The following is a 26616-nucleotide window of genomic DNA, read 5'->3' as shown; positions in this document are numbered from 1 at the left end:
CTAGGTAGGGAGGTGCCAGTCCATGAATAATTTTATAGGTTAGTAGCAGAACCTTAAAATCTGATCTCACTGGGACAGGAAGCCAGTGAAGGGATGCTAAAATAGGTGTAATGAGGTCGAACTTTCTTCTTCGTGTCAAAGTCTGGCTGCAGCATTTTGAACCAATTGGAGACCCCTAATGCTAGACTGTGGTAAACCAGAAAATAGAACATTGCAGTAGTCCAATCTAGAAGAGATAAATGCATGGATCAGGGTCTCAGCATCATCCATAGACAGGATGGGATGAATCTTCGCTATATTTCGCAGGTGGAAGAAAGCAGTCCTAGTAATATTTCTAATGTGGAGGCCAAAGGACAACGAAGGATCAAAAATTACCTCAAGGTTCCTCACTTTGTCAGTGTGATGTATGACACATGAGCCGAGGCTGAGCGTTAACTGGTCAAATTGATGCCGATGTGTCACTGGACCAAGAACCATCATTTCAGTTTTAGCAGAGTTTAAAAGTAGGAAGTTTCTAGACATCCAACTTCTCACTGCTGCAAGGCAATCTTAAAACAGCCTGCGCCCGGGAAATCGCTCTCTTTTCCTATCTTCACTTTCCTGCATCTTGCTGTGTGCTTCTTGAGTCTAAAGACGCATCCTTGCCATCAAGAAAATTGATGACACTTTGTTAAAAGCCACGTGCTACTTAAACTCCTTTTTGTTTTGTGCAATTACTTTTTCGACAGATTACTTTTGCAACTTTGGTCAAGTTAAACGCGCCGGCGCATTTAACTTCCTTTTTTGAATTTTCAAATTAAACCTTTTTTCCTTTCTTCAACTCAAAATTCCTTTCACGAACATTCTTCTTCTAAAGTCAGCTATTTTTGCATTGAGTTTTGATTTCACCCATCTTCCAAAAGACAACGACGAAAGAGGAATTTTTGATTTTTAATAGAGAATAAAGATGCTCAAACCTTTATTCTGATGAGCCATACTCCAGAGCACTGCAGAGAAAAACATTCAGGTCAGCTGAGACGTTCAACAGCAACTTGAACTGCCACCGCGAAGTCACAGCACAGTAACAGAAATCATCCCCGCCACTGACGAAACCGAGCGGGTCGGACCGACAGAGCCTCTTTGTCAAGGTCCCTGACGAAGCTGTGTGGCGGACGGAGCGTCGACTGAACCAGACGGCGTCCAGCATTGGATCTCACGGAGACTCGCTGCACTGCACAAAGTAAGACCGGGCTATGTTGTCAGATAAACAGAGTGGCTTTATTTAACTCTATTCAAAATCATTAATCTTCTCTCAAGTTAATAAATACCAAAGTAAATTACCTGTTATATTAGGACGAATCTTACTCCTAAAACTCGAGCTACGAGACCAAATTATCTGAACGTCATATAATCATTGCTCATTGAATGTTGTCATCATTACACTCACTGTGATATGTCCTGTTATTTAACTCCTGCCAGAGTTAAATAAATATCTTAAACGTGTGAAGTTGTTTGTGATTTTTGTATGGTTTTACAGAGGGTGTTGGATCTGACCTGCGGAGCTTACCCCTTAGAAATTGAGACTGATTTTAATATTTCCTATCGACTGACCCTAAAATCAATGATATTATAACCTTATTATAGATCATTAAGGCAGCGATAGGTGGTGCCCCCTATTCGAGGTAAAATTATCCACAAGTGATAATTTTCGATATTCCAAACACATTATTATATTCATCCTGTGGCTTTCTTTCCTACAGTATATTGGTACAAGCCTGTGTGAGGTGCACTTATCAGGTCTGAACCTCTGTGAGTCATACAGAAAACACAGCCAATGAAGCTGGAAGCGTATAGAGCAACTTAATCTGTCCTTATTCAACTGTGTGTGTGCATGAGAGAGAGAAAAATAGGAAAAAAGAAAGCGCTGTGTTATTTTCACATGAGAAATTCATGTTTAATGTGAGGCCTCGGTGACAGTTAAAATTCTGCGAGTTTCCAGATTTAAACTGCTCACCCGGATACATATTGCAAAATTGTGAGATTCCAATTATTGTAATCACTGTATCCATGACTCCAAGGGACTAGTTAAATTAGCTACTTAACCAGTCACAAACCTTGTGAGTCAGTCAGCACGTTGAGCTCTGATTGTCCAGCCACGATTTACGTGTGCTGAGATTTTGATTTTACACTGAGCCTGTATTCCAAAGGATTGCCCGTGGTTGCTTCCCTGACCAGGAGACGTCCTGATCAAAACGTGTTTGAGAGAAAAGGGAGGGGGACCACCGTGTCCACCATCTTGTGTTTTAAAGATGCTGTATTGTTCACGGGACCGCCACGTCCACCATTTTGTGAAAAAACACACAAGTTTTTAAGAATTTATTGTTGTTGAGAGGAAAAGTTTGAAGAGGAGGCGTTGCCTGCTTCAAACCCCCTCTGTGTGCGAATCACGACGCGCCGACATCACGACGTCATCAACAGCTTGACGCGCCGCCATCAAACTGTGCTACGTCACACGCTCGACGGAAACAGTCGCCATCTTACACCAGCGCCGAACGGCTTAGCGGCCACGAGCGGTGTTGAAAATCATAACGATTTGTTTCATTAAGCATTACTTGGTGAACCAAGCTGCTTCTAACAGTCACTAACTGCATGAAACCTACATGTCAATCAGTCCGTCTAATTTTGTTCAATCGAATTCCGCTGTCGGCGCTACGTGTGACAGTACAGGCCTGCTAACAGAGCGCTAACACGCACTAGCTTCTACAGCCGTGCTAACGGCCCCTTAACCCGGATTGAACACTAATCAGCCATCGGAAAGCTGGAGGCAATAGCGTGCTAACAGGCCGTTAGCTGCTCTCAAACGCCAAGGCTCCGATCATTGAATTAACCCAGGTGCTAATCACTGCAGCTAAAGCGCCAACCAGTTAGTCTAGCTCCCGCTAACAACATAATAGCCTGCTACAGTAACCGGATAGCACGCCGACTGCTGGTAGCTAGCCTGTATTGCATGTAAATAATTTCCAGCGACTTTTAACTTTTCTTTCTACCACTTAAAAGAATAACTACTATTAACTGAAACATTTATTATCAAGTTTTATCTTGCATAATAATTTTTTTTAACTCGTTTAAGTCGCTTCTCCAATTCTAATTGGAAATAGTAATCTTTTATTCTACTGTTTTGATACTAATCAAGTGTACGCACATATTTTTAATCTTCAACTTGCTAATGAACTTTATAGTTTCAATCCTATTTCATTAGGATTAATCAGGGGATCATTTAAATAACAATAAAGAAAAAATTGTTTTTTATAACTCTCCTACCTCATTAAAAGAACACCTACCTTTCACCTTAAAGTGAAAATGCTGAAGCTTTACCAAAGTGTAACCCATAGTAATCCTAAACAGAGAATATTGGTGTTACATCACAATAACTAAACAAAGAAAAGTTCTACTTGTGTGTACATAATACAACGAATAACACTCCTCAACATTTTCCTTTTGCATCCGTGTGAATTCTGCACCGCTGGTTTCACCTGCAGTTAACTCACTAATCCCTTTCACACTTCTGCAGCTGGATCATCTGTAAATATTTTTATTGTCGCTCATCTTATCCTTTTGTTGTCAATTCTTTGTTTGGTTCCTGGTGGACGCTGTCTAATCGTCATCCCAGAAAGCCAACATGGCCACGCCCAGTGACAACAAACCAAGAACTTCTACCGATCTGGAAAGCCAAGGTCGTAGCGACTCAGGTGAGCTTTTGGAAGAGGTCTTATCCGACCTGACCACCGAAATATTGCTTGGCTACTTGCACAACATGCAACAAGCCACGCGTAAAGGCATAGTTTCTGAAAAGTCTGAACTCATCAGTCAGACATTAGCAGCAACTGTGGAAAAGAAAAACCTGGCTACAGTGCTTGGCAAGTTAGCCATTGCCACAGCCCTGAAGCTCAAACATGCGGAATCACTCATGGAGAAATCAGTTCTTTCTCTAAAAAGGCAGAAAGAACAAAATGCTGAATTGAGCAAGGAGAATAAACTCCTGAGACAGCAATTAGAAGAAAAACAACAGTCTTTGACCCTCGCTGAATAAAAATTGGAAGACCTACAGGCTTCCCAAAATCAGTCCGATGAATCGGATACCGCATCTGATCCTGGAGCTAAAGACCAAACCTTACTCCTGAAAGAAACTCTTCAGGAACGTGACAATGAAATTAAGGAGTTACAAACTGAACTTCGCTCCATGCGTCTGGAGCAAGGAGAAGGTCATGATTTACTCCAACAGGTGTATGGTGAGCTTAAAACATTGAAGAGTCATGCTGGAAAGCATGAAGACATTTTGGAGTCTGAAAAGCTGAAGAATCATGAGGTGCTGAGACGTCTGACAGATACACAAACTCTTTTAGATGATACTCAAGAACGAAATGAGCGCCTCAATGCTGAAGTGCAATCATTAAACCGCGAACTACAATTAAACTCCCAACCACCGGGAGACTCTGAACAAAAAGTCATGTGGGAAAATGGAACGCAAATGTTCACCACCACAAACCGCAAGGAAATGCGCCCTGAACCTCTGTCAGGACCCATGTCGCATCCTCGGGAGTTCTAACCTCCTTATCATGGGTATTGAGAGACACCGCCTCTCCTTCCCACTCAGATGTGTCCTACCACAGTCCTTAATGACAAAGAATTGGACAAGATTGCACAGCTCATTAACCGTTTTGAGCCAACTCCAGGAGGCTCCCCCAACACATGTGCGTATTTAAAAAACATGCGCTATTACCTCAGGGATTTCACTCATGCTACCGGTAAACATTACATCTACCTCATCAAGCGGACTTCCAGCCACGAGGGCAGCCAGTTCGTTGAACGTCAACCCACCGAGGTACGACAAGACTTTGCTAAACTTAGCTTAGCATTAGAAAAAGAATACTTAGATCATTCCATTCGGACAGGCCTTGCAGCCGCTATGGCCGTCAAACAAGGCAGGCACAAACCGCCCCAACAATACTACAACAGGCTTCTCTGTACCTATTTCAGCACCCGAAATGAACCAGGTATGGAAGAGGACCTTAATTTTAAAACCTTGTTCCTTGAGACCCTCCACCCTAACACGAGTCATCATCTGGGAATCCTGGGAGATCCCAATGAGACTCCCATACAGTACCTGCATGACCTTGCTATGAAAGGTTTCGCTAAACAAATTAAGAGAGAGGGTAAATCTGAGGACAAAATGATCCTCAGCCTGGAAGCACCTAGGCCTACCCTCGAGCTTGAAGGCATCTCCGGGGGGTCATTTAAACCCCATACTGGCTCTGCCACTACCTCCCCTCGACAGATGAAACCATCTGTCAGAAGCTGACCCAAGGACCGGGGTGGACCAGGAGCAAAACCGCAGTGGTCCCCACAAAACCAAAGTGACTTCAGAACCAGAGAGGGCTCCGAAACTGGTGAAAATTGGGGTGATAAATTCAAACCCAGACAGTGGGAGAAGCCCACCACATGGGAAGATCACCCCGATGACAGACGTGAGTACCCAGGTGACCGAATCCAAGGATGGCAGGGTTCCAGACACCCACATCAAGGACCACCTGGACACAACAATAAGAGCACTTGGAAGCGAAAGAGACCGGTCCAAGCACTCAGGTAAGTATGTGGACTCAAGCCTCCACCAAGAAATCCGGAAGATCATGAAAAGCCTCCTCCAGGAATTTAAGGACGAAAAGGCCAAAAAAGGAAGCTAAGGTGCTGTGTGTAAACCGCATAGCTCCAACCACCCACCCGGTGTCTTCACAAACTCTGCCAGAGGCATCTGAGGAAGACCTATACCAGAGTGTAGACAACCCATTAGTGTCACCATCCCAGGGCCCACATCCTGAGACACTGTACTTTTCAGATGTTGACCAAGAACCAAGAGAGACCAAGTCTGATCCTCCCAGTGCCATCTTGGTAGTACAGGTGGATCAGGACAAGAAATCACGCGCTGATCCAGGGTCCGTTATACCTGGACAACCACCTGTACGGAAATTCTTAGGCAACCTCTCTGAGAAGGGGATTGCAAAAAAATTTTATCTGTCCTTAATCCTGGAAAACTCACTAAGACATGAGGCTCTTCTGGACACTGCTGCCGATGTCACCTTGATGTCTACCTCACTGTTTAAACAACTGCAGGGGGCAGCACGGCAGGCCAACACAAACCTCAAACTATCGCTGTGTTCGTTGGAGATCCAACCCTGCACGAAAAACCCGGCAACTTCATCCTCAATGGCTCTGGTCAACATCACTGTCGGACCCATGAGTCTGGTACACCCCGTGTACATATCAGCACTCTACACCATTCCCTTCCTCATAGGGAAAAATTTTCTCAACCAATTTGAACCCCTCATTGATTTCAAATGGTTAAAACTGTGGGCACAGGTCCGCCACCCTCACCCGCCTGAGGTGACTCATCCAGCAAAACCCCAATGTTATGTCATTGAGATCCAAGATGATACAGAACCCCCATGCGACACGGTCACAACGGACATTCCGTCGGCTGTCGACCCGCGGAATGCTTTGTGGCCCCCAGATGCACTGCTGGCCAAGAAGGACACTTTCCTCTGTAAGCTGTCAGAGGACACTAATGCGAGTGAGTACTGCTCTTTGGTAGTAGATGGTCTCCATTTGGAAAACACACACTGCTGACGTAACTCTGGCTCTTTGGGTCGAAAGATCAGCTATTAGTCAAAGTCTGTTTGACTCACTCAGCAAATCCAATCCAGACATTTTATATGTAGAAAAATCTTTCCGTTTTACAAAGGACCCTCCACCCCAGACCGTACTCAAGGCAACTGGAATCTGCACACTCAGAACACGCTGGAACCGACGAGAATTGAGCCACTCATTCTTAGTGGTTCCGAACTTACCACGCTCTGTCTACATAGGAGGTGACCTCCTTGTCCAATTGGAGGTACAGGCTGACAGAGTCAATCAGGTCCTCTGGTCTTTGACCAGAGCACATGATGACCCCGCTTACGCCGATCCGGAGTATCTGAAGTCTAGACAATTGATCCCTTACGCATGTCAGGTAATGAGTGATGGTCACATCATGATACCTGCCCACCTGAAAAATGCACCACTCCACCTTGTGATACGTCCAGGACAACAGCTCCAACACTCACAGGCAGTCTTTCAGCCATCCCAGCTCTTCACCAAACTGGGACTATCTCTTGAAGCCACTCCACTTCTGAGCCTAGGAAGTCGGACAACTCGCTTGATGGTGCATAACGACACTGGCGAAGACATTCTGATTCCCAAAGCCACCCCACTGGGTTGGTTAATCAGCACTGAATTCCAGGACTTTGAGCTGAACATCTCAGTTCTTGGCCAAGTCCCTCCATTGCTTCTTCCTTGTTCTCAATGGGGGGTTGTCTTTTCCAAACCCTCAGGATCAATCGCTGTATTTCCAGCAAACATCTCTGAAGAAGACACTGTCAGCAGAATAGATCTTGATGACCCTGACCACATGGTCCTCCAGACCCTTACGGTCCTCACGGTCGACTCTCAACACAAAACAAACGCTGGAAATGACACTGAAACAGCTCTGAACCTTAACCCGGGTTCTGATGTTGAATTTGCATCTAAGATAGAACAAGTCGTAGCAGCAGCAGATGCCTTAAAGAATGATAAGGAACGAGGACATCTAAGAGACCTACTCTGTAAATACCGAGCGTCCATTGCCAATGATTCATTGGATTGTGGACTCACCCATACCACTCTGTGCGCATCCCACTCCTCCAAATGCATCGCCCCACCTTTGTGCGACAGTACAAAATTTCTCTGGCATCCTATGACCTGTACAGAAAATCATAGATGACTTATTAGGAAAAGGGATCATAGGACCGTGCAACAGCCCTATTCAGCCCCCTGTATGGCTGGTACTCAAACCAAATGGTAATGGAGACTTACCAGCGATTAACGCAAACTCAACCACAGGTGTCGCTATCTCGATGGCCGATGACTCGGTTAGAGCAGAAACTTCTAAAGTAAAAGACGCAAAATACTTTTCCACGCTTGATCTGGCCTCCGGGTTCTGGACAATCCCTGTCCATGAAGATGATCAACACAAACTGGCATTCACCTTTGCCAACCGCCAGTACACTTTCACCAGGTGCCCATTTGGCTATGCCAACTCACCTGCAGAATTCAACATTCTTCTTGAACAAGGCTTGCCCCGATGCAAACGAGCGAGGCACCCTTATCTATGTTGACAACGTCTTAATGCTAAACCCAACATTAGACACACATCTGGATGCAATAGACCATCCTGAGCCAACTCACGAATGCTGGTGCAAAATCTCACTTTCAAAGTGTCAATGGTGTCGGACCAAGGTCAACTATGTGGGCCTCCTTTCGGACCAGACGGAGTGCAACCACAAGTTGGACGAGTCCAAGGCTATCACCAACATCAAAACACCTATGAACCTAATAGAACTGCGCAGCTTTCTGGGAGTGTGCAATTCTACTCCGCCAATTCAATGAAAACTATGCAGATTTGGCGAACCTATTGACAGACCTGCTCAAAATGATTACGCCGTTCCTATGGGGTGAACCCCAAGAACAGGCCATGCAGGCTCTGAAAGACAAACTCTGCTCAGCCCCATGCCTAGCATACCCCGATTGTAGCAAAGAATTCCACCTAGAGGTGGGATTCTCCAATCAATGCCTAAGCGCGGGACTGTACCAGATGTACGACAAAGATAGGCGAGTGGTCGCATACACAAGCAAAATGCTACAATTGCCGGAACTTAAATTCAGTGACTTGAAAAAGCCCTACTAGCAACAGTCTGGGCTGTGAAACTTTTCGCCAACTATCTGGGTGGACCAAAGTCATTGTAGAAACCAATCATCAACCAGTGACATTCCTTAACAGTCAAAGACCGCGAGAAGGTGTAGTAACAAACTCACGAGTTGCCTCGTGGTTGATGGCACTGCAAAGTTTTGACGTGGAGGTGCAGTACGCCCAAGACCACAAACTTCCCTAGGCACAGGGTTAGGTGCTTGCCAGCACTGCACCGAAGACACACCGGCTGCAAATACCCGTTTAATGAAGACGTGTTACCACCCAACTCCCCTAATCACGACTACTTCGACCACAATGCCTGCCAAGGCATGATCACTGCGTACATGGACGGCTGCTCATTTCACCATGAAACAGTCGTGGATTGACAACACACCACGTGAGCCACAAAAATTCCAACTGGGACCACAGTCCTCTCAGTATGCCGAAATTGCGGGCATACTCATAACATGTCAGTTACCTCTGGCGCAAAATGTCACATTTGTGCTATGCACAGATTCAAACTATGCACGCCTTAGCTTTTGTGCCATCTACCCTGCTGGAAACGCAATGGTTTCATGACCTCCAACAAGAAATCGGTCAAACACAAAGAACTGTTTGCGGCTTGTGATCACCTCATAACTACGCACGACCTCCAGATATACTGGAAAAAGGTCAGAGGTCACTCCCGCACACCAGGCCAAGACAAAGAATTTAAAGACTTGGCTGACACACTAGCCAAGCAAGGCGCTCTGGACGGCAAGCCGTGGGCATTCGATGAGGCACTTTGGCCCCACCCACCCACCCATGCTGTATCAGTGGTGACTCGTGCCAGGACTGCTGCCTTAGACCCTGCCACAGCTCCCGTCCCCACAACAGCCTCAGTCGCTCCAGCTTTCTCCGACTCAGACCTGGCTTCACTCCAGGCTTGTGGTATTTTTTTTTTTAACCAGGGTTGTTTAACTGCAGGGTTCTGTATTGCATCACCCCTTATACGGTATATTATTTATATCACCCAGTGATATTCACCAATTATAAAGGTGGTTTTTATTTCATTTTCCTCCAAATCAGCAGCGCAATGTGGTGCAGCTCGTCCCATGAAACACAATGTGAGCTGTTGTTCTTGCTTGGCAGAAACTGTCGTGCCGGCATCATGCATGCCTTCCCATCGGCGCAGTATTTTGTGGTGTGCAAATTTAAACTGTTTCATGCTGTTTCGCCGTATTTGTCCAAACGTCGTCCAAACATTGCACTATGTGTGAAGGACATTGCACTATGTGTGAAGGGGCCTTAAGTTACGCTATATTATTGATTACTTGTCCCATATATCAATCAATCAGTTTTATTTATATAGCGCCAAATCACAACAAACAGTTGCCCCAAGGAGCCTGAAAGTAGAGTAGAGTAGAGTAGAATGGGAGACAGAGCCTTCAGCTTTCAGGCTCCTCTCCTGTGGAACCAGCTCCCAATTCAGATCAGGGAGACAGACACCCTCTCTACTTTTAAGATTAGGCTTAAAACTTTCCTTTTTGCTAAAGCTTATAGTTAGGGCTGGATCAGGTGACCCTGAACCATCCCTTAGTTATGCTGCTATAGACGTAGACTGCTGGGGGGTTCCCATGATGCACTGTTTCTTTCTCTTTTTGCTCTGTATGCACCACTCTGCATTTAATCATTAGTGATCGATCTCTGCTCCCCTCCACAGCATGTCTTTTTCCTGGTTCTCTCCCTCAGCCCCAACCAGTCCCAGCAGAAGACTGCCCCTCCCTGAGCCTGGTTCTGCTGGAGGTTTCTTCCTGTTAAAAGGGAGTTTTTCCTTCCCACTGTAGCCAAGTGCTTGCTCACACGGGGTCGTTTTGACCGTTGGGGTTTTACATAATTATTGTATGGCCTTGCCTTACAATATAAAGCGCCTTGGGGCAACTGTTTGTTGTGATTTGGCGCTATATAAAAAAATTGATTGATTGATTGATTGAAAGCTGAAGGCTCTGCCTCCCATTCTACTCTTACAAACCCTAGGAACTACAAGTAAGCCTGCAGTCTGAGAGCGAAGCGCTCTATTGAGGTGATATGGTACTATGAGGTCCCTAAGATAAGATGGGACCTGATTATTCAAAACCTCATAAGTAAGAAGAAGAATTTTAAATTCTATTCTAGAATTAACAGGAAGCCAAGGAAGAGAGGCCAATATGGGTGAGATATGCTCTCTCCTTCTAGTCCCCGTTAGTACTCTAGCTGCAGCATTCTGAATTAACTGAAGGCTTTTCAGGGAACTTTTAGGACAACCTGATAATAATGAATTACAATAGTCCAGCCTAGAGGAAATAAATGCATGAATTAGTTTTTCAGCATCACTCTGAGACAAGACCTTTCTAATTTTAGAGATATTGCGTAAATGCAAAACAGCAGTCCTACATATTTGTTTAATATGCGCTTTGAATGACATATCCTGATCAAAAATGACTCCAAGATTTCTCACAGTATTACTACAGGTCAGGGTAATGCCATCCAGACTAAGGATCTGGTTAGACACCATGTTTCTAAGATTTGTGGGGCCAAGTACAATAACTTCAGTTTTATCTGAGTTTAAAAGCAGGAAATTAGAGGTCACCCATGTCTTTATGTCTGTAAGACAATCCTGCAGTTTAGCTAATTGGTGTGTGTCCTCTGGCTTCATGGATAGATAAAGCTGGGTATCATCTGCGTAACAATGAAAATTTAAGCAATGCCGTCTAATAATACTGCCTAAGGGAAGCATGTATAAAGTGAAGAAAATTGGTCCTAGCACAGAACCTTGTGTAACTCCATAATTAACCTTAGTCTGTGAAGACAATTCCCCATTTACATGAACAAATTGTAATGTATTAGATAAATATGATTCAAACCACCGCAGCGCAGTGCCTTTAATACCTATGGCATGCTCTAATCTCTGTAATAAACTTTTATGGTCAACAGTATCAAAAGCAGCACTGAGGTCTAACAGAACAAGCACAGAGATGAGTCCACTGTCTGAGGCCATAAGAAGATCATTTGTAACCTTCACTAATGCTGTTTCTGTACTATGATGAATTCTAAAACCTGACTGAAACTCTTCAAATAGACCATTCCTCTGCAGATGATCAGTTAGCTGTTTTACAACTACCCTTTCAAGAATTTTTGAGAGAAAAGGAAGGTTGGAGATTGGTCTATAATTAGCTAAGATAGCTGGGTCAAGTGATGGCTTTTTAAGTAATGGTTTAATTACTGCCACCTTAAAAGCCTGTGGTACATAGCCAACTAATAAAGACAGATTGATCATATTTAAGATCGAAGCATTAAATAATGGTAGGGCTTCCTTGAGCAGCCTGGTAGGAATGGGGTCTAATAGACATGTTGATGGTTTGGATGAAGTAACTAATGAAAATAACTCAGACAGAACAATCTGAGAGAAAGAGTCTAACCAAATACCGGCATCACTGAAAGCAGCCAAAGATAACGATACGTCTTTGGGATGGTTATGAGTAATTTTTTCTCTAATAGTTAAAATTTTATTAGCAAAGAAAGTCATGAAGTCATTACTAGTTAAAGGAATACTCGGCTCAATAGAGCTCTGACTCTTTGTCAGCCTGGCTACAGTGCTGAAAAGAAACCTGGGGTTGTTCTTATTTTCTTCAATTAGTGATGAGTAGTAAGATGTCCTAGCTTTACGGAGGGCTTTTTTATAGAGCAACAGACTCATTTTCCTTGCTATGTGAAGATCTTCTAAATTAGTGAGACGCCATTTCCTCTCCAACTTACGGGTTATCTGCTTTAAGCTGCGAATTTGTGAGTTATACCACGGAGTCAGGCACTTCTGATTTAAAGCTCTCTTTTTCAGAGGAGCTACAGCATCCAAAGTTGTCTTCAATGAAGATGTAAAACTATTGACGAGATGCTCTATCTCACTTACATAGTTTAGGTAGCTACTCTGCACTGTGTTGGTATATGGCATTAGAGAACATAAAGAAGGAATCATATCCTTAAACCTAGTTACAGCGCTTTCTGAAAGACTTCTAGTGTAATGAAACTTATTCCCCACTGCTGGGTAGTCCATCAGAGTAAATGTAAATGTTATTAAGAAATGATCAGACAGAAGGGAGTTTTCAGGGAATACTGTTAAGTCTTCAATTTCCATACCATAAGTCAGAACAAGATCTAAGATATGATTAAAGTGGTGGGTGGACTCATTTACTTTTTGAGCAAAGCCAATTGAGTCTAATAATAGATTAAATGCAGTGTTGAGGCTGTCATTCTCAGCATCTGTGTGGATGTTAAAATCGCCCACTATAATTATCTTATCTGAGCTAAGCACTAAGTCAGACAAAAGGTCTGAAAATTCACAGAGAAACTCACAGTAACGACCAGGTGGACGATAGATAATAACAAATAAAACTGTTTTTTGGGACTTCCAATTTGGATGGACAAGACTAAGAGTCAAGCTTTCAAATGAATTAAAGCTCTGTCTGGGTTTTTGATTAATTAATAAGCTGGAATGGAAGATTGCTGCTAATCCTCCACCTCGGCCCGTGCTACGAGCATTCTGGCAGTTAGTGTGACTTGGGGTGTTGACTCATTTAAACTAACATATTCATCCTGCTGTAACCAGGTTTCTGTAAGGCAGAATAAATCAATATGTTGATCAATTATTATATCATTTACCAACAGGGACTTAGAAGAGAGAGACCTAATGTTTAATAGACCACATTTAACTGTTTTAGTCTGTGGTGCAGTTGAAGGTGCTATATTATTTTTTTCTTTTTGTATTTTTATGCTTAAATAGATTTTTGCTGGTTATTGCTGGTCTGGGAGCAGGCACCGTCTCTACGGGGATGGGGTAATGAGGGGATGGCAGGGGGAGAGAAGCTGCAGAGAGGTGTGTAAGACTACAACTCTGCTTCCTGGTCCCAACCCTGGATAGTCACAGTTTGGAGGATTTAAGAAAATTGGCCAGATTTCTAGAAATGAGAGCTGCTCCATCCAAAGTGGGATGGATGCCGTCTCTCCTAACAAGACCAGGTTTTCCCCAGAAGCTTTGCCAATTATCTATGAAGCCCACCTCATTTTTTGGACACCACTCAGACAGCCAGCAATTCAAGGAGAACATGCGGCTAAACATGTCACTCCCGGTCCGACTGGGGAGGGGCCCAGAGAAAACTACAGAGTCCGACATTGTTTTTGCAAAGTTACACACCGATTCAATGTTAATTTTAGTGACCTCCGATTGGCGTAAACGGGTGTCATTACTGCCGACGTGAATTACAATCTTACCAAATTTACGCTTAGCCTTAGCCAGCAGTTTCAAATTTCCTTCAATGTCGCCTGCTCTGGCCCCCGGAAGACAATTGACTATGGTTGCTGGTGTCGCTAACTTCACATTTCTCAAAACAGAGTCGCCAATAACCAGAGTTTGATCCTCGGCGGGTGTGTCGCCGAGTGGGGAAAAACGGTTAGAAATGTGAACAGGTTGGCGGTATACACGGGGCTTCTGTTTAGGGCTATGCTTCCTCCTCACAGTCACCCAGTCGGCCTGCTTTCCCGGCTGCTCGGGATCTGCTAGAGGGAAACTAACGGCGGCTAAGCTACCTTGGTCCGCACCGACTACAGGGGCCTGGCTAGCTGTAGAATTTTCCACGGTGCGGAGCCGAGTCTCCAATTCGCCCAGCCTGGCCTCCAAAGCTACGGATAAGCTACACTTATTACAAGTACCATTACTGCTAAAGGAGGCCGAGGAATAAGTAAACATTTCACACCCAGAGCAGAAAAGTGCGGGAGAGACAGGAGAAGCCGCCATGCTAAACCGGCTAAGAGCTAGTAGCTGCGCTAAGCTAGCGGATTCCTAAAAACACACAAAGTGAATAATGTGTAAATAATTTAGAGGTGATTCAGCAAAGGGAGTGCTTTAGTTAAAGCACGTGAAGATTACACTGTGAAACAAATCGTTATCTAGTTAACTAGATCAATCTAACTGCGCAGATTAAACAGCTAACAGATACAGAAAAACACCGCTGTGCTCCGGAACAGGAAGTGATACAATACCGCAGTGAGAGCCAACCACCAGTAGAGGCAAGCAAGAGTATATGACCTATTACATTAAGGTTTGGGGAAACACATGCAAATCCAATAATTTTATTACAAAAGAAAGCTACAAGATATGAGTATTTGATCAATTAAAGACTTGAACTACTGTAAAAAGTCATTGTGTTTCCATAAAAGGTGTAAAAATTTGGAATAACTTTTCTGAATAGCATTACATTATCTGGTACTTTAGTTGGCTTAAAAGGACTTTATAAAAACAATATAATTACTTACTATAGTATGATGAATTAGGTTCACTGAGTTTGTTACCGTTTTTTTTTATTGTTCGTTGCACTATTTGTTCTGTTGAGATATTTTAGTTCACTGATTAATCTGTAGTGTCTCTGCTTGTTCTTTCTTTTTTGGCATTTGTTGTTATGAGTGTACATACATATGTGTATATAGCAAATGGTAAAAGGGGTAGATGTTCATAAGCTTTTGCTTCTGCCTAAACCCTACTGGCCGCACAAAACTGGGAAATTGCCTCTGAGTTTTTTGTTTTGTTTTTATGAGAGATTTGTGTTAAGTGTGTGTGTGTGTGTGTGTGTGTGTGTGTGTGTGTGTGTGTGTGTGTGTGTGTGTGTGTGTGTGTGTGTGTGTGTGTGTGTGTGTGTGTGTGTGTGCGTCAAATAAAATTAATTCATTCTTACCTAAGGGGAGCCTGGTTTAAGTGGTTCTTTCACGTTCAGATGGTCCAGTTAAATCCTGCTAGGGGGCACAGGCACCACTAGCGAGGTACTCCTCTTAGGCCCACGCAGGCTCATATACTCACTGGTGTTTTTGTTGTTTTGGTAGTTAGTTAGTTTTGATTTTTGGGTGTTTGTGTTTTTGTTTCCTTTTTGCACTTAACTTTTGTCTTAGGTGACGTGACTTAAGGTCACGTCAACATGGGGAGTTGTTGTAGCAGTATGTCTCATGGCTAATTTGCTAACTTCATATAATACTAATAACTTCATATCCTTATACAGATAGTGATAATAGTAACTTTGTGTTGTGTGCTATGATGCATACTGTCCTGTTTATCATGCTACATGGACAGAACTGTTTTACACGTACCGTTTAATACAATGCATGCACTCACTGCCAGTGGCAGTCCTAGAGTGATTTACTCCCCGGGTGAAACCCCCTGCGTGCGCCCCCCCCCCCCCCCCCAATAACAATAACACAAAGATAAACAATAATTACTTCAATAAAGTTTTTGAACATAAAAAACAAAAGACTCAGTGACTTCACATTACAACTATGTACAATACAGGTATTTAAGAAAGCACAACTGCACTACAGCACCACCCGATGGTCAAAATATTGCACGTCATTCAGTTTTACCAACAGAGTGCACTTTGCATTATCATAGAGTACCATTCACCATAATGAACAAGAGTTAAACCGCCATTAAAGTCGCACCATATAAATAACAAAAGAAGTTAATCTGTATATTACATAATACCATGAAGTGACAAAAAAATGTACAAAAAACCCCCCTATACATTAAAGTGGCAAAAATGGTAAAGCGCAATCATGTATCATAAATAAATGAACTAACGACAGAGGTCAATTCTATACCCATTACTGTACACATAAGAAGAAATAACAAACACTATTGTGTATCATAAGTAACAGGAAGCAACAAGTGAAGAAGTTAACACTCTTTAAAGGCAAAAAGGCAAACCACAATAATTTGTCATAAATAACAGGAAGTGCAAATAAGTAAGAGGAAAACAGTCTATATACAACGTTTGCAGGAGGGCATCATAATTGTTTGCCACAGTGCTCACTATCCGTGATGTGAAATTCCATCAAGTAGGAGCATTTCTGGGCAACCTTGAGCAGCCATGGCTTCTTCGTAAGGAAGACTATCAAATGGCTTCGCCAAAATCTGGTCCACAACATTCAAATTGTCTGCCATTATGTGCAGCTTGCTACCTAGCTAGCTCGCCAGCTGGGACTGGCGTGCGGCTAGTGTGAAGTGTGTCCGCCTGTGAGCGCTTTGTGACGGTGGAGGAGCTCAGCAGCACCCGCTGCTCAGTAGGGACAGAAACTGCGATAGAAGTCAGAAAGAGTGATAGAAGTCAGTCTCCAAACACAAGCAGCTACAAAAAACACACCAGAAATAGAAGCTCGATTTGTCGCTAGTTGTTTTTAACAAAGAAAATGCCACTAAGAGGATTAGGAAAGTCTCCGGTTCAACTCAGAACAGAATGAAAATTTCAAAATGCTCCCACGGATGTTTACACCAAAAGATTGCTGATTCGCTCATTTCGCTGTCAATCAAAAAGGGATTCAGCCTCAGACAGATCATCCAATCATCATGCAGAAGCTGAGCGTCCGGGCCAGCCAAGGCCAGCCCACTGCCCCATAGACCCCAGACACGCTGAGCGTCCGATGGGCGGGACAAAGCCCAGCATTTATCCAATGACTCATCTCGTTTCGCTGCAGTTTGCTTTGCTATTGAACTGAGTTTAAAGCACTGTGAAGCTGCGGGAATACGTAAATCAATATATACCTTTTTCCTTTGCTCGTTTCTCCTTTTCTTCTTTCTTTTTCTTTTGAAATTGGGCACCTGATGGCTTTGATCGTTTCCTATCCATGATTATGTCTTACTCCGTTTCGATCACCTCTTCGTCCAAACATTGAATGATTCCCCCTCCCCCTGCACAAACTCTGCACTGTGCAGCGTTGCTCACCTAACGCGAGAGGTGAGATGGGGGGGGGGGGGGGGGCGCTCTGCCATAACGTAACCACGAACTCCACCGTCAGGACAACCCCCCCCACACACACACACCAGTTTTATTTATTTATTTATTTATTTTTGGACAGGTTTTTTTTTTTTCCCCACACGCTCGTGCTGCCCCTCCCCCGCGATGCCGCCCCGGGCGGCTCTGCCCGGTCGGCCCGCCTCCAGGACCGCCCCTGCTCACTGCAGATACAGGTAAAAATGCAACATCTTTCAAACATAATCACCTAATTTACTGATCCACACTGAGGTGAAACAGTCCACCCATCTGGTGGTGGAGCTGGAGTGCAGGGTGAAGAGAGGGGCAGAGTGTGTGTGCTCAGCGTTCATGCTGAGGTAGACATGAACTGTTGAGTGAAGGCATCTATTCAATACAACCTCTAAAATTGAAGTCTGTTTCCTGTCAATTTTTGAGTCGCTCCTGTCAACCTGGGAAAATGGGAAAGCTTAACCCAACAATACCAAGTTTGGTGTTGATTGTTTAATTACTGTAGCTGTGCACAGATATAAGGCTGACTGTGTGTATGGTCGAGCACGTGCGCTTTCAACCTAAAGGCCCCAGTGGACCCCCCCTTGGTGCCCCCAGTCACCATATCAAGTTTGGTGTTGATTGCTTACTTGTGGCAGTTCACCCCAAACAAAAACCGTGCCACATACATAGATTGCCTTTATATATATGTACACACACACACACACACACACACACACTCACCTGATTCCAACTGTGGTCTGGATCAGAGTGGTGACTCCCACAGTACTGAAGATAGTGCCAATAAGTTGACTGATAGTATTCTGGTCTTGACCAACACACATGGCTTCCGCCAGGAGGAAAGGCACAGCTACAGTGCCGCTGAAACACGTCAGATAGTGCTAAAAACACACACACACACACAAAACAAAACTAACATGAGTATGAAAACATTCTTCAGCTGATCAGACAAATACACCATTTACTGGTCTTACATTAGTCTGCTTACATTAATGTTACAACCTGACTCAAGAGGTTGCAACAAAAGAGGGGAGACCACACACCAGACCAAATGTTTTAACAATATTTATTAGAAAAAAAGGATTAACCCCTTAAGCCCTAGAGCCTATTTCACAAAAATCACATACCCATACATTCTGATTTATTTCTCAGCTTGTACAAGGTCAAAAATGCAAACTTTGGATCAGCTAAAGACAGGTCCTAGGGGATGTTGTGGATGCAAAAAAATTGAAAGTAAATAATACTTGGTAGGAGTAAATGAGGGTTTTTCCCCCAAAAAATGAATTCCAATTTATGTCTTTTTTTGCTTGGCGTTTCAGCTGTGGTTAGTTGATATGTGATTGAAGTGGATACTTTAGTGGAGGAGACTTCGCTTGACATTTTGATGTATAATAAGTGTATGATGGTGTCAGCACTGGTTAGTTATGAGTGTTCAAATGTTCCAAAACAGGGCAAGTCCCCAAATTTGGGCACTCTAGGGTTTAAGAGGTTAAAAAGATAAAAGAATAGTCTGGCTGGCTCCAGGGCCCCCTGGAATGGCCCTCGTTCTTGGCAACAACGGTGGAGGAGTGCAGAAGCGAAGAGAGCTGCGTCCTGGAATCTCTGAGAGACTCCCCTCCACACACCTGTGCACAGCTTATGATCACTGCCGCAATCAGTCCTGAACAGGAACACATGAGCAGAAAGTAGAGGAGGAGGCACAACAGAAACACAACCCCCCCCGAAAAAAACCCTACATGGGCCAAGGCCGTGATTCCCCCCTCCACCCAAAAAAGAAGGGGGACCCTCCATTGGAAGGTCAACCAAACAAATTAAAAACAAGGGCACTTATACACACAGAGGTCGTCTGACCCCGAAAGTCCCAACACCGACCCCTTAGCCTGCCCACTCCAACCCCAGCAACCTTGAGCCCAGGAGCAATTTAAGGTGGAGGAGGAAGAAAACTAAAATTGTGTAAAAAAGGAAGGGATGATCTTATACCAGGGCACGAGACAATGTGTGGGCCAGCATGTTATCTTTACCCTTAATATGCTGCATATCCACATGATATGGCTGGAGAATAAGGCCCAAAGCATTAGCCTCTGATTTGGGTTCTGAAGAGAATTCAAGAACGTGAGAGGGTTATGGTCCAAATAAACTTTTAAGGTAGCTCCTGAGTCAACATAAACTTGAAAATGTTGCACTGCCAAAATGAGAGCAAGTGCTTCCTTTTCTACCACAGAATAGTTCAGTTAGTAAGAATTGAACTTTTTAGAAAAGAAGCTAACAGGATGATCTACTCCTTGCTCATCAGCCTGCAGCAACACAGCTCCAACATGGCTGGCATCAACATGCAGCTTGAACGGCTGATCAAGCTGAGGAGCAAGCAAAACCGTAGCCAAACAAAGGAGAGCCTTAACTTTGTCAAAAGCCTGCTGACAAGATCCTGACCAGATAAATTTTGACTTTAATTTAAGCATGTAGCATGACAACACTGGAAAAGTTGTGACAACAGCGATAGTAACCCACAAGACCCAAAAAATCTCATGAGCTCCTTCTTTGTTGTAAGAACAGAAAACTCTGAAACTGCTGTAACTTTGGTCATCATGGACGAGCCCCCATTTTGTTACAACCTGGCTTAAGAGGTCACAACAAAAGAGGGGAGACCACCCACCAGACCAAACTTTTTAACAATATTTATTAGAAAATAGGATTAAAAAGATAAAAGAATAATCTGGCTGGCTGCAGGGCTCCCTGGAACAGCCCCCATTCTCGGCAACAATGGTGAAGGAGCACAGACGTGAAGAGAGCGCCATCCGGAAATCTCTGAGAGACTCCCCTCCACACACCTGTGCACAGCTTTTATAATCACTGCCACAATCAGTCCTGAACAGGAACACTTGAGCAGAAAGCAGAGGAGAAGGCACAACAGAAACACAAAAATCTCCCCCTAAAACCCCCTACACGGGCCAGGGCCATGACATTAAGAACCTGCCGAGCATTAAATTATTAGTCAAAGAAAATTAGTATTAGTAATTTACGGACTTATGAGACCCTAAATCTAGGCCACATATCATCATTGGTGGGTACAGTTCCACTAATCCACTAACTGCTAATTATCAAAGATAATTTTTTCATTATCAGATTAGCTTTTCAGATAACTTTGAAAACCATTATTGTAGTAATTATCTTCCGATAAGTTTTAGTCCAATAATTTTTAGACAGCTAACATATTTTTACAGACGTGGTAAACGAAGCTGAGTAGTTACAAACATTTCTGAAACCTAAAATTAGTTGAGTACCTACCTGTTAAATGTTTTATAGTAGGTGTGCAGTTCTATCCTCCATAAACAGAGGAGAGCTGGTTCTAGAAGAAACCATTCTAACCTCTGCAGACAAAAGAGAACTGGTTGCAAAAAAGAAAAAACTCATTTCTTTTGACCCCATACAGATATGCTGGCAATATCACCCAAGTCATCCAGAGGCATACAGTTTTAACTTATGGTTAAAATTTTAACAAAACTAATTTCGAACAGGTTATTTAAATTAATGTCACGTTTGAACTTTTATAAAGTGAAAATATCAGATATACATATGTTTTAGTTTTAAAGTAATGCACTAATTTTGAAGGTTTTAGTGTGGACATGCTGTGCCCAGCAGTGTATTATGGGTAATCTCAGTACATTCATGACAGAAGAAATGCATTTGAGATGCTCTGATCAGGCTCCACAGGGACAACAGCATTAAACTCTGTATATTGTGCCTAAAACTCTCATGAATATATTCTCTGGGTTTATAGACGTTGTTATTGTGTTTGTTTTATGTAAAAATGCCAGAAGAAGCCCAGGTTGCTTCACCATTATTTTCAATTGGAATCAGTACAATCGATTCCTGTTTGCCCCTTAGAGGCCTGCTTATGTCAAACACTGTCTGTTGTCTTTGTTCCAGAGTAATATATATAAGATGTCTGAAATTCAGTTTGTGTTTATTAAATTCCATGCATCTTAAACATAGCAGACATGGAATTTTGTTTTGGCACGTTTTCACGGTCTCTACTGCCATCTACTGGCTAGTAGTGTTCATGGCAGTGTTCATCCTAAAGCTGGGCAGACACTGTACAATATTTTCAGTCGTACTCGGCTCCAGCTCAAACTGTACGACAAAACCGCACGGTGTAAAAGTTCAGAGCGCACGATTTATGTTCTCACACTATGCGGCCCGATGCTCTGATGCGATCTGACTGCTCACATTGTACGTTCAAAAACCACACGCCGGACTCGTGTTTCCAGAAGCAAAACATAAACAGAAGCTTTTTTTTTTAAACTTTATTTACATTTCTTATTTTTACAAAAACTCTCGATGGGAGACATCAAAGTTAAAAAAAAAACAATACAACACTTTACATGAGATGAAGAAAGGGGTGAAAAGAATTAAATCAAATCAATTTCATTTATATAGCACCAAATCACAACAAACAGTTGCCCCAAGGTGCTTCATATTGCAAGGCAAAGCCATACAATAATTACAGAAAAACCCCAACTGTCAAAACGACCCCCTGTGAGCAAGCACTTGACGACAGTGGGAAGGAAAAACTCCCTTTTAACAGGAAGAAACCTCCAGCAGAACCAGGCTCAGGGAGGGGCAGTCTTCTGCTGGGACTGGTTTGGGCTGAGGGAGAGAACCAGGAAAAAGACATGCTGTGGAGGGGGGCAGAGATCGATCACTAATGATTAAATGCAGAGTGGTGCATACAGAGCAAAAAGAGAAAGAAACACTCAGTGCATCATGGGAACCCCCCAGCAGTCTAAGTCTATAGCAGCATAACTAAGGGATGGTTCAGGGTCACCTGATCCAGCCCTAACTATAAGCTTGAGGAAAAAGGAAAGTTTTAAGCCTAATATTAAAAGTAGAGAGGGTGTCTGTCTCCCTGATCCGAATTGGGAGCTGGTTCCACAGGAGAGGAGCCTGAAAGCTGAAGGCTCTGCCTCCCATTCTACTCTTATAAACCCTAGGAACTACAAGTAAGCCTGCAGTCTGAGAGAGAAGTGCTCTATTGGGGTGATATGGTACTATGACGTCCCTAAGATAAGATGGGACCTGATTATTGAAAACCTTATAATTAAGAAGAAGAATTTTAAATTCTATTCTAGAATTAACAGGACGCCAATGAAGAGAGGCCAATATGGGTGAGATATGCTCTCTCCTTCTAGTCCCTGTCAGTACTCTAGCTGCAGCATTTTGAATTAACTGAAGGCTTTTCAGGGAACTTTTAGGACAACCTATTAATAATGAATTACAATAGTCCAGCCTAGAGGAAATAAATGCATGAATTAGTTTTTCAGCATCACTCTGAGACAAGACCTTTCTAATTTTAAAGATATTGCGCAAATGCAAAAAAGCAGTCCTACATATTTGTTTAATATGCGCATTGAATAACATATCCTGATCAAAAATGACTCCAAGATTTCTCACAGTATTACTAGAGGTCAGGGTAATGCCATCCAGAGTAAGGATCTGGTTAGACACCATGTTTCTAAAATTTGTGGGGCCAAGTACAATAACTTCAGTTTTATCTGAGTTTAAAAGCAGGAAATTAAAGGTCATCCATGTCTTTATGTCTGTAAGACAATCCTGCAGTTTAGCTAATTGGTGTGTGTCCTCTGGCTTCATGGATAGATAAAGCTGGGTATCATCTGCGTAACAATGAAAATTTAAGCAATGCTGTCTAATAATACTGCCTAAGGGAAGCATGTATAAAGTGAATAAAATTGGTCCTAGCACAGAACCTTGTGGAACTCCATAATTAACCTTAGTCTGTGAAGAAGATTCCCCATTTACATGAACAAATTGTAATCTATTAGATAAATATGATTCAAACCACCGCAGCGCAGTGCCTTTAATACCTATGGCATGCTCTAATCTCTGTAATAAAATTTTATGGTCAACAGTATCAAAAGCAGCACTGAGGTCTAACAGAACAAGCACAGAGATGAGTCCACTGTCTGAGGCCATAAGAAGATCATTTGTAACCTTCACTAATGCTGTTTCTGTACTATGATGAATTCTAAAACCCTGACTGAAACTCTTCAAATAGACCATTCCTCTGCAGATGATCAGTTAGCTGTTTTACAACTACCCTTTCAAGAATTTTTGAGAGAAAAGGAAGGTTGGAGATTGGCATATAATTAGCTAAGATAGCTGGGTCAAGTGATGGCTTTTTAAGTAATGGTTTAATTACTGCCACCTTAAAAGCCTGTGGTACATAGCCAACTAATAAAGACAGATTGATCATATTTAAGATCGAAGCATTAATTAATGGTAGGGCTTCCTTGAGCAGCCTGGTAGGAATGGGGTCTAATAGACATGTTGATGGTTTGGAGGAAGTAACTAATGAAAATAACTCAGACAGAACAATCGGAGAGAAAGAGTCTAACCAAATACCGGCATCACTGAAAGCAGCCAAAGAGAACGATATGTCTTTGGGATGGTTATGAGTAATTTTTTCTCTAACAGTTAAAATTTTATTAGCAAAGAAAGTCATGAAGTCATTACTAGTTAAAGTTAAAGGAATACTCGGCTCAATAGAGCTCTGACTCTTTGTCAGCCTGGCTACAGTGCTGAAAAGAAACCTGGGGTTGTTCTTATTTTCTTCAATTAGTGATGAGTAGTAAGATGTCCTAGCTTTACGGAGGGCTTTTTTTTATAGAGCAACAGACTCTTTTTCCAGGCTAAGTGAAGATCTTCTAAATTAGTGAGACACCATTTCCTCTCCAACTTACGGGTTATCTGCTTTAAGCTGCGAGTTTGTGAGTTATACCACGGAGTCAGGCACTTCTGATTTAATGTTCTCTTTTTCAGAGGAGCTACAGCATCCAAAGTTGTCCTCAATGAGGATATAAAACTATTGACGAGATAATCTATCTCACTCACAGAGTTTAGGTAGCTACTCTGCCCTGTGTTGGTATATGGCATTGGAGAACATAAAGAAGGAATCATATCCTTAAACCTAGTTACAGCGCTTTCTGAAAGACTTCTACTGTAATGAAACTTATTCCCCACTACTGGGTAGTCCATCAGAGTAAATGTAAATGTGATTAAGAAATGATCAGACAGAAGGGTGTTTTCAGGGAATACTGTTAAGTCTTCAATTTCCATACCATAAGTCAGAACAAGATCTAAGGTATGATTAAAGTGGTGGTTGGACTCATTTACATTTTGAGCAAAGCCAATCGAGTCTAACAATAGATTAAATGCAGTGTTGAGGCTGTCATTCTCAGCATCTGTGTGGATGTTAAAATCGCCCACTATAATTATCTTATCTGAGCTAAGCACTAAGTCAGACAAAAGGTCAGAAAATTCACAGAGAAACTCACAGTAACGACCAGGAGGACGATAGATAACAACAAATAAAACTGGTTTTTGGGACTTCCAATTTGGATTGACAAGACTAAGAGACAAGCTTTCAAATGAATTAAAGCTCTGTCTGGGTTTTTGATTAATTAATAAGCTGGAGTGGAAGATTGCTGCTAATCCTCCACCTCGGCCCGTGCTACGAGCATTCTGGCAGTTAGTGTGACTCGGGGGTGTTGACTCATTTAAACTAACATATTCATCCTGCTGTAACCAGGTTTCTGTAAGGCAGAATAAATCAATATGTTGATCCATTATTATATCATTTACTAACAGGGACTTAGAAGAGAGAGACCTAATGTTTAATAGACCACATTTAACTGTTTTAGTCTGGGGTGCAGTTGAAGGTGCTATATTATTATTATTATTTTTTTTTTTTAATTTTTATGCTTAAATAGATTTTTACTGGTTGTTGGTGGTCTGGGAGCAGGCACCGTCTCTACGGGGATGGGGTAATGAGGGGATGGCAGGGGGAGAGAAGCTGCAGAGAGGTGTGTAAGACTACAACCCTGCTTCCTGGTCCCAACCCTGGATAGTCACGGTTTGGAGGATTTAAGAAAATTGGCCAGATTTCTAGAAATGAGAGCTGCTCCATCCAAAGTGGGATGGATGCTGTCTCTCCTAACAAGACCAGGTTTTCCCCAGAAGCTTTGCCAATTATCTATGAAGCCCACCTCATTTTTTGGACACCACTCAGACAGCCAGCAATTCAAGGAGAACATGCAGCTAAACATGTCACTCCCGGTCCGACTGGGGAGGGGCCCAGAGAAAACTACAGAGTCCGACACTGTTTTTGCAAAGTTACACACGATTCAATATTAATTTTAGTGACCTCCGATTGGCGTAACTGGGTGTCATTACTGCCGACATGAATTACAATCTTACCAAATTTACGCTTAGCCTTAGCCAGCAGTTTCAAATTTCCTTCAGTGTCGCCTGCTCTGGCCCCCGGAAGACAATTGACTATGGTTGCTGGTGTCACTAACTTCACAATTCTCAAACAGAGTTGCCAATAACCAGAGTTTGATACTCAGCGGGTGTGTCGCCGAGTGGGGAAAAATGGTTAGAGATGTGAATGGGTTGGCGGTGTACACGGGGCTTCTGTTTAGGACTACGCTTCCTCCTCACAGTCACCCAGTCAGCCTGCTTTCCCGGCTGCTCGGGATCTGCCGGGAGGGAACTAATGGCGTCTAAGCTACCTTGGTCCGCACCGACTACAGGGGCCTGGCTAGCTGTAGGATTTTCCAAGGTGCGGAGCCGAGTCTCCAATTCGCCCAGCCTGGCCTCCAAAGCTACGAATAAGCTACACTTATTACAAGTACCATTACTGCTAAAGGAGGCCGAGGAATAACTAAACATTTCACACCCAGAGCAGAAAAGTGCGGGAGAGACAGGAGAAGCCGCAATGCTAAACCGGCTAAGAGCTAGTAGCTGCGCAAAGGTAGCAGATTCCTAAAAACACGCAAAGTGAATAATGTGTAAATAATTTAGAGGTGATTCAGCAGAGGGAGTGCTTTAGTTAAGGCACGTGAAGATTACACTGTGAAACTAATCGTTATCTAGTTAACTAGATCAATCTAACTGCGCAGATTAAACAGCTAACAGATACAGCAAAAC

At 43.0% G+C, this 26616-nt stretch overlaps 1 protein-coding gene across 1 annotated transcript in view; it reads right to left on the bottom strand.

Annotated features, from left to right (window-relative positions):
• slc23a1 (solute carrier family 23 member 1) overlaps positions 1 to 26616 on the bottom strand; it is a 417619-nt gene that overhangs the window by 301617 nt on the left and 89386 nt on the right. Inside the window, exon 3 of the mRNA XM_034177547.1 lies at positions 18334 to 18491. Within this exon, the coding sequence (XP_034033438.1) occupies positions 18334 to 18491 (158 nt within the window). The remainder of the gene's footprint in view (positions 1 to 18333; positions 18492 to 26616) is intronic.

This window comes from Thalassophryne amazonica, chromosome 9 (genome assembly GCF_902500255.1).
Source record: "Thalassophryne amazonica chromosome 9, fThaAma1.1, whole genome shotgun sequence".
In the NCBI taxonomy this organism is placed as follows: domain Eukaryota; kingdom Metazoa; phylum Chordata; class Actinopteri; order Batrachoidiformes; family Batrachoididae; genus Thalassophryne; species Thalassophryne amazonica.
This window is presented reverse-complemented; position numbering and strand designations above follow the sequence as displayed.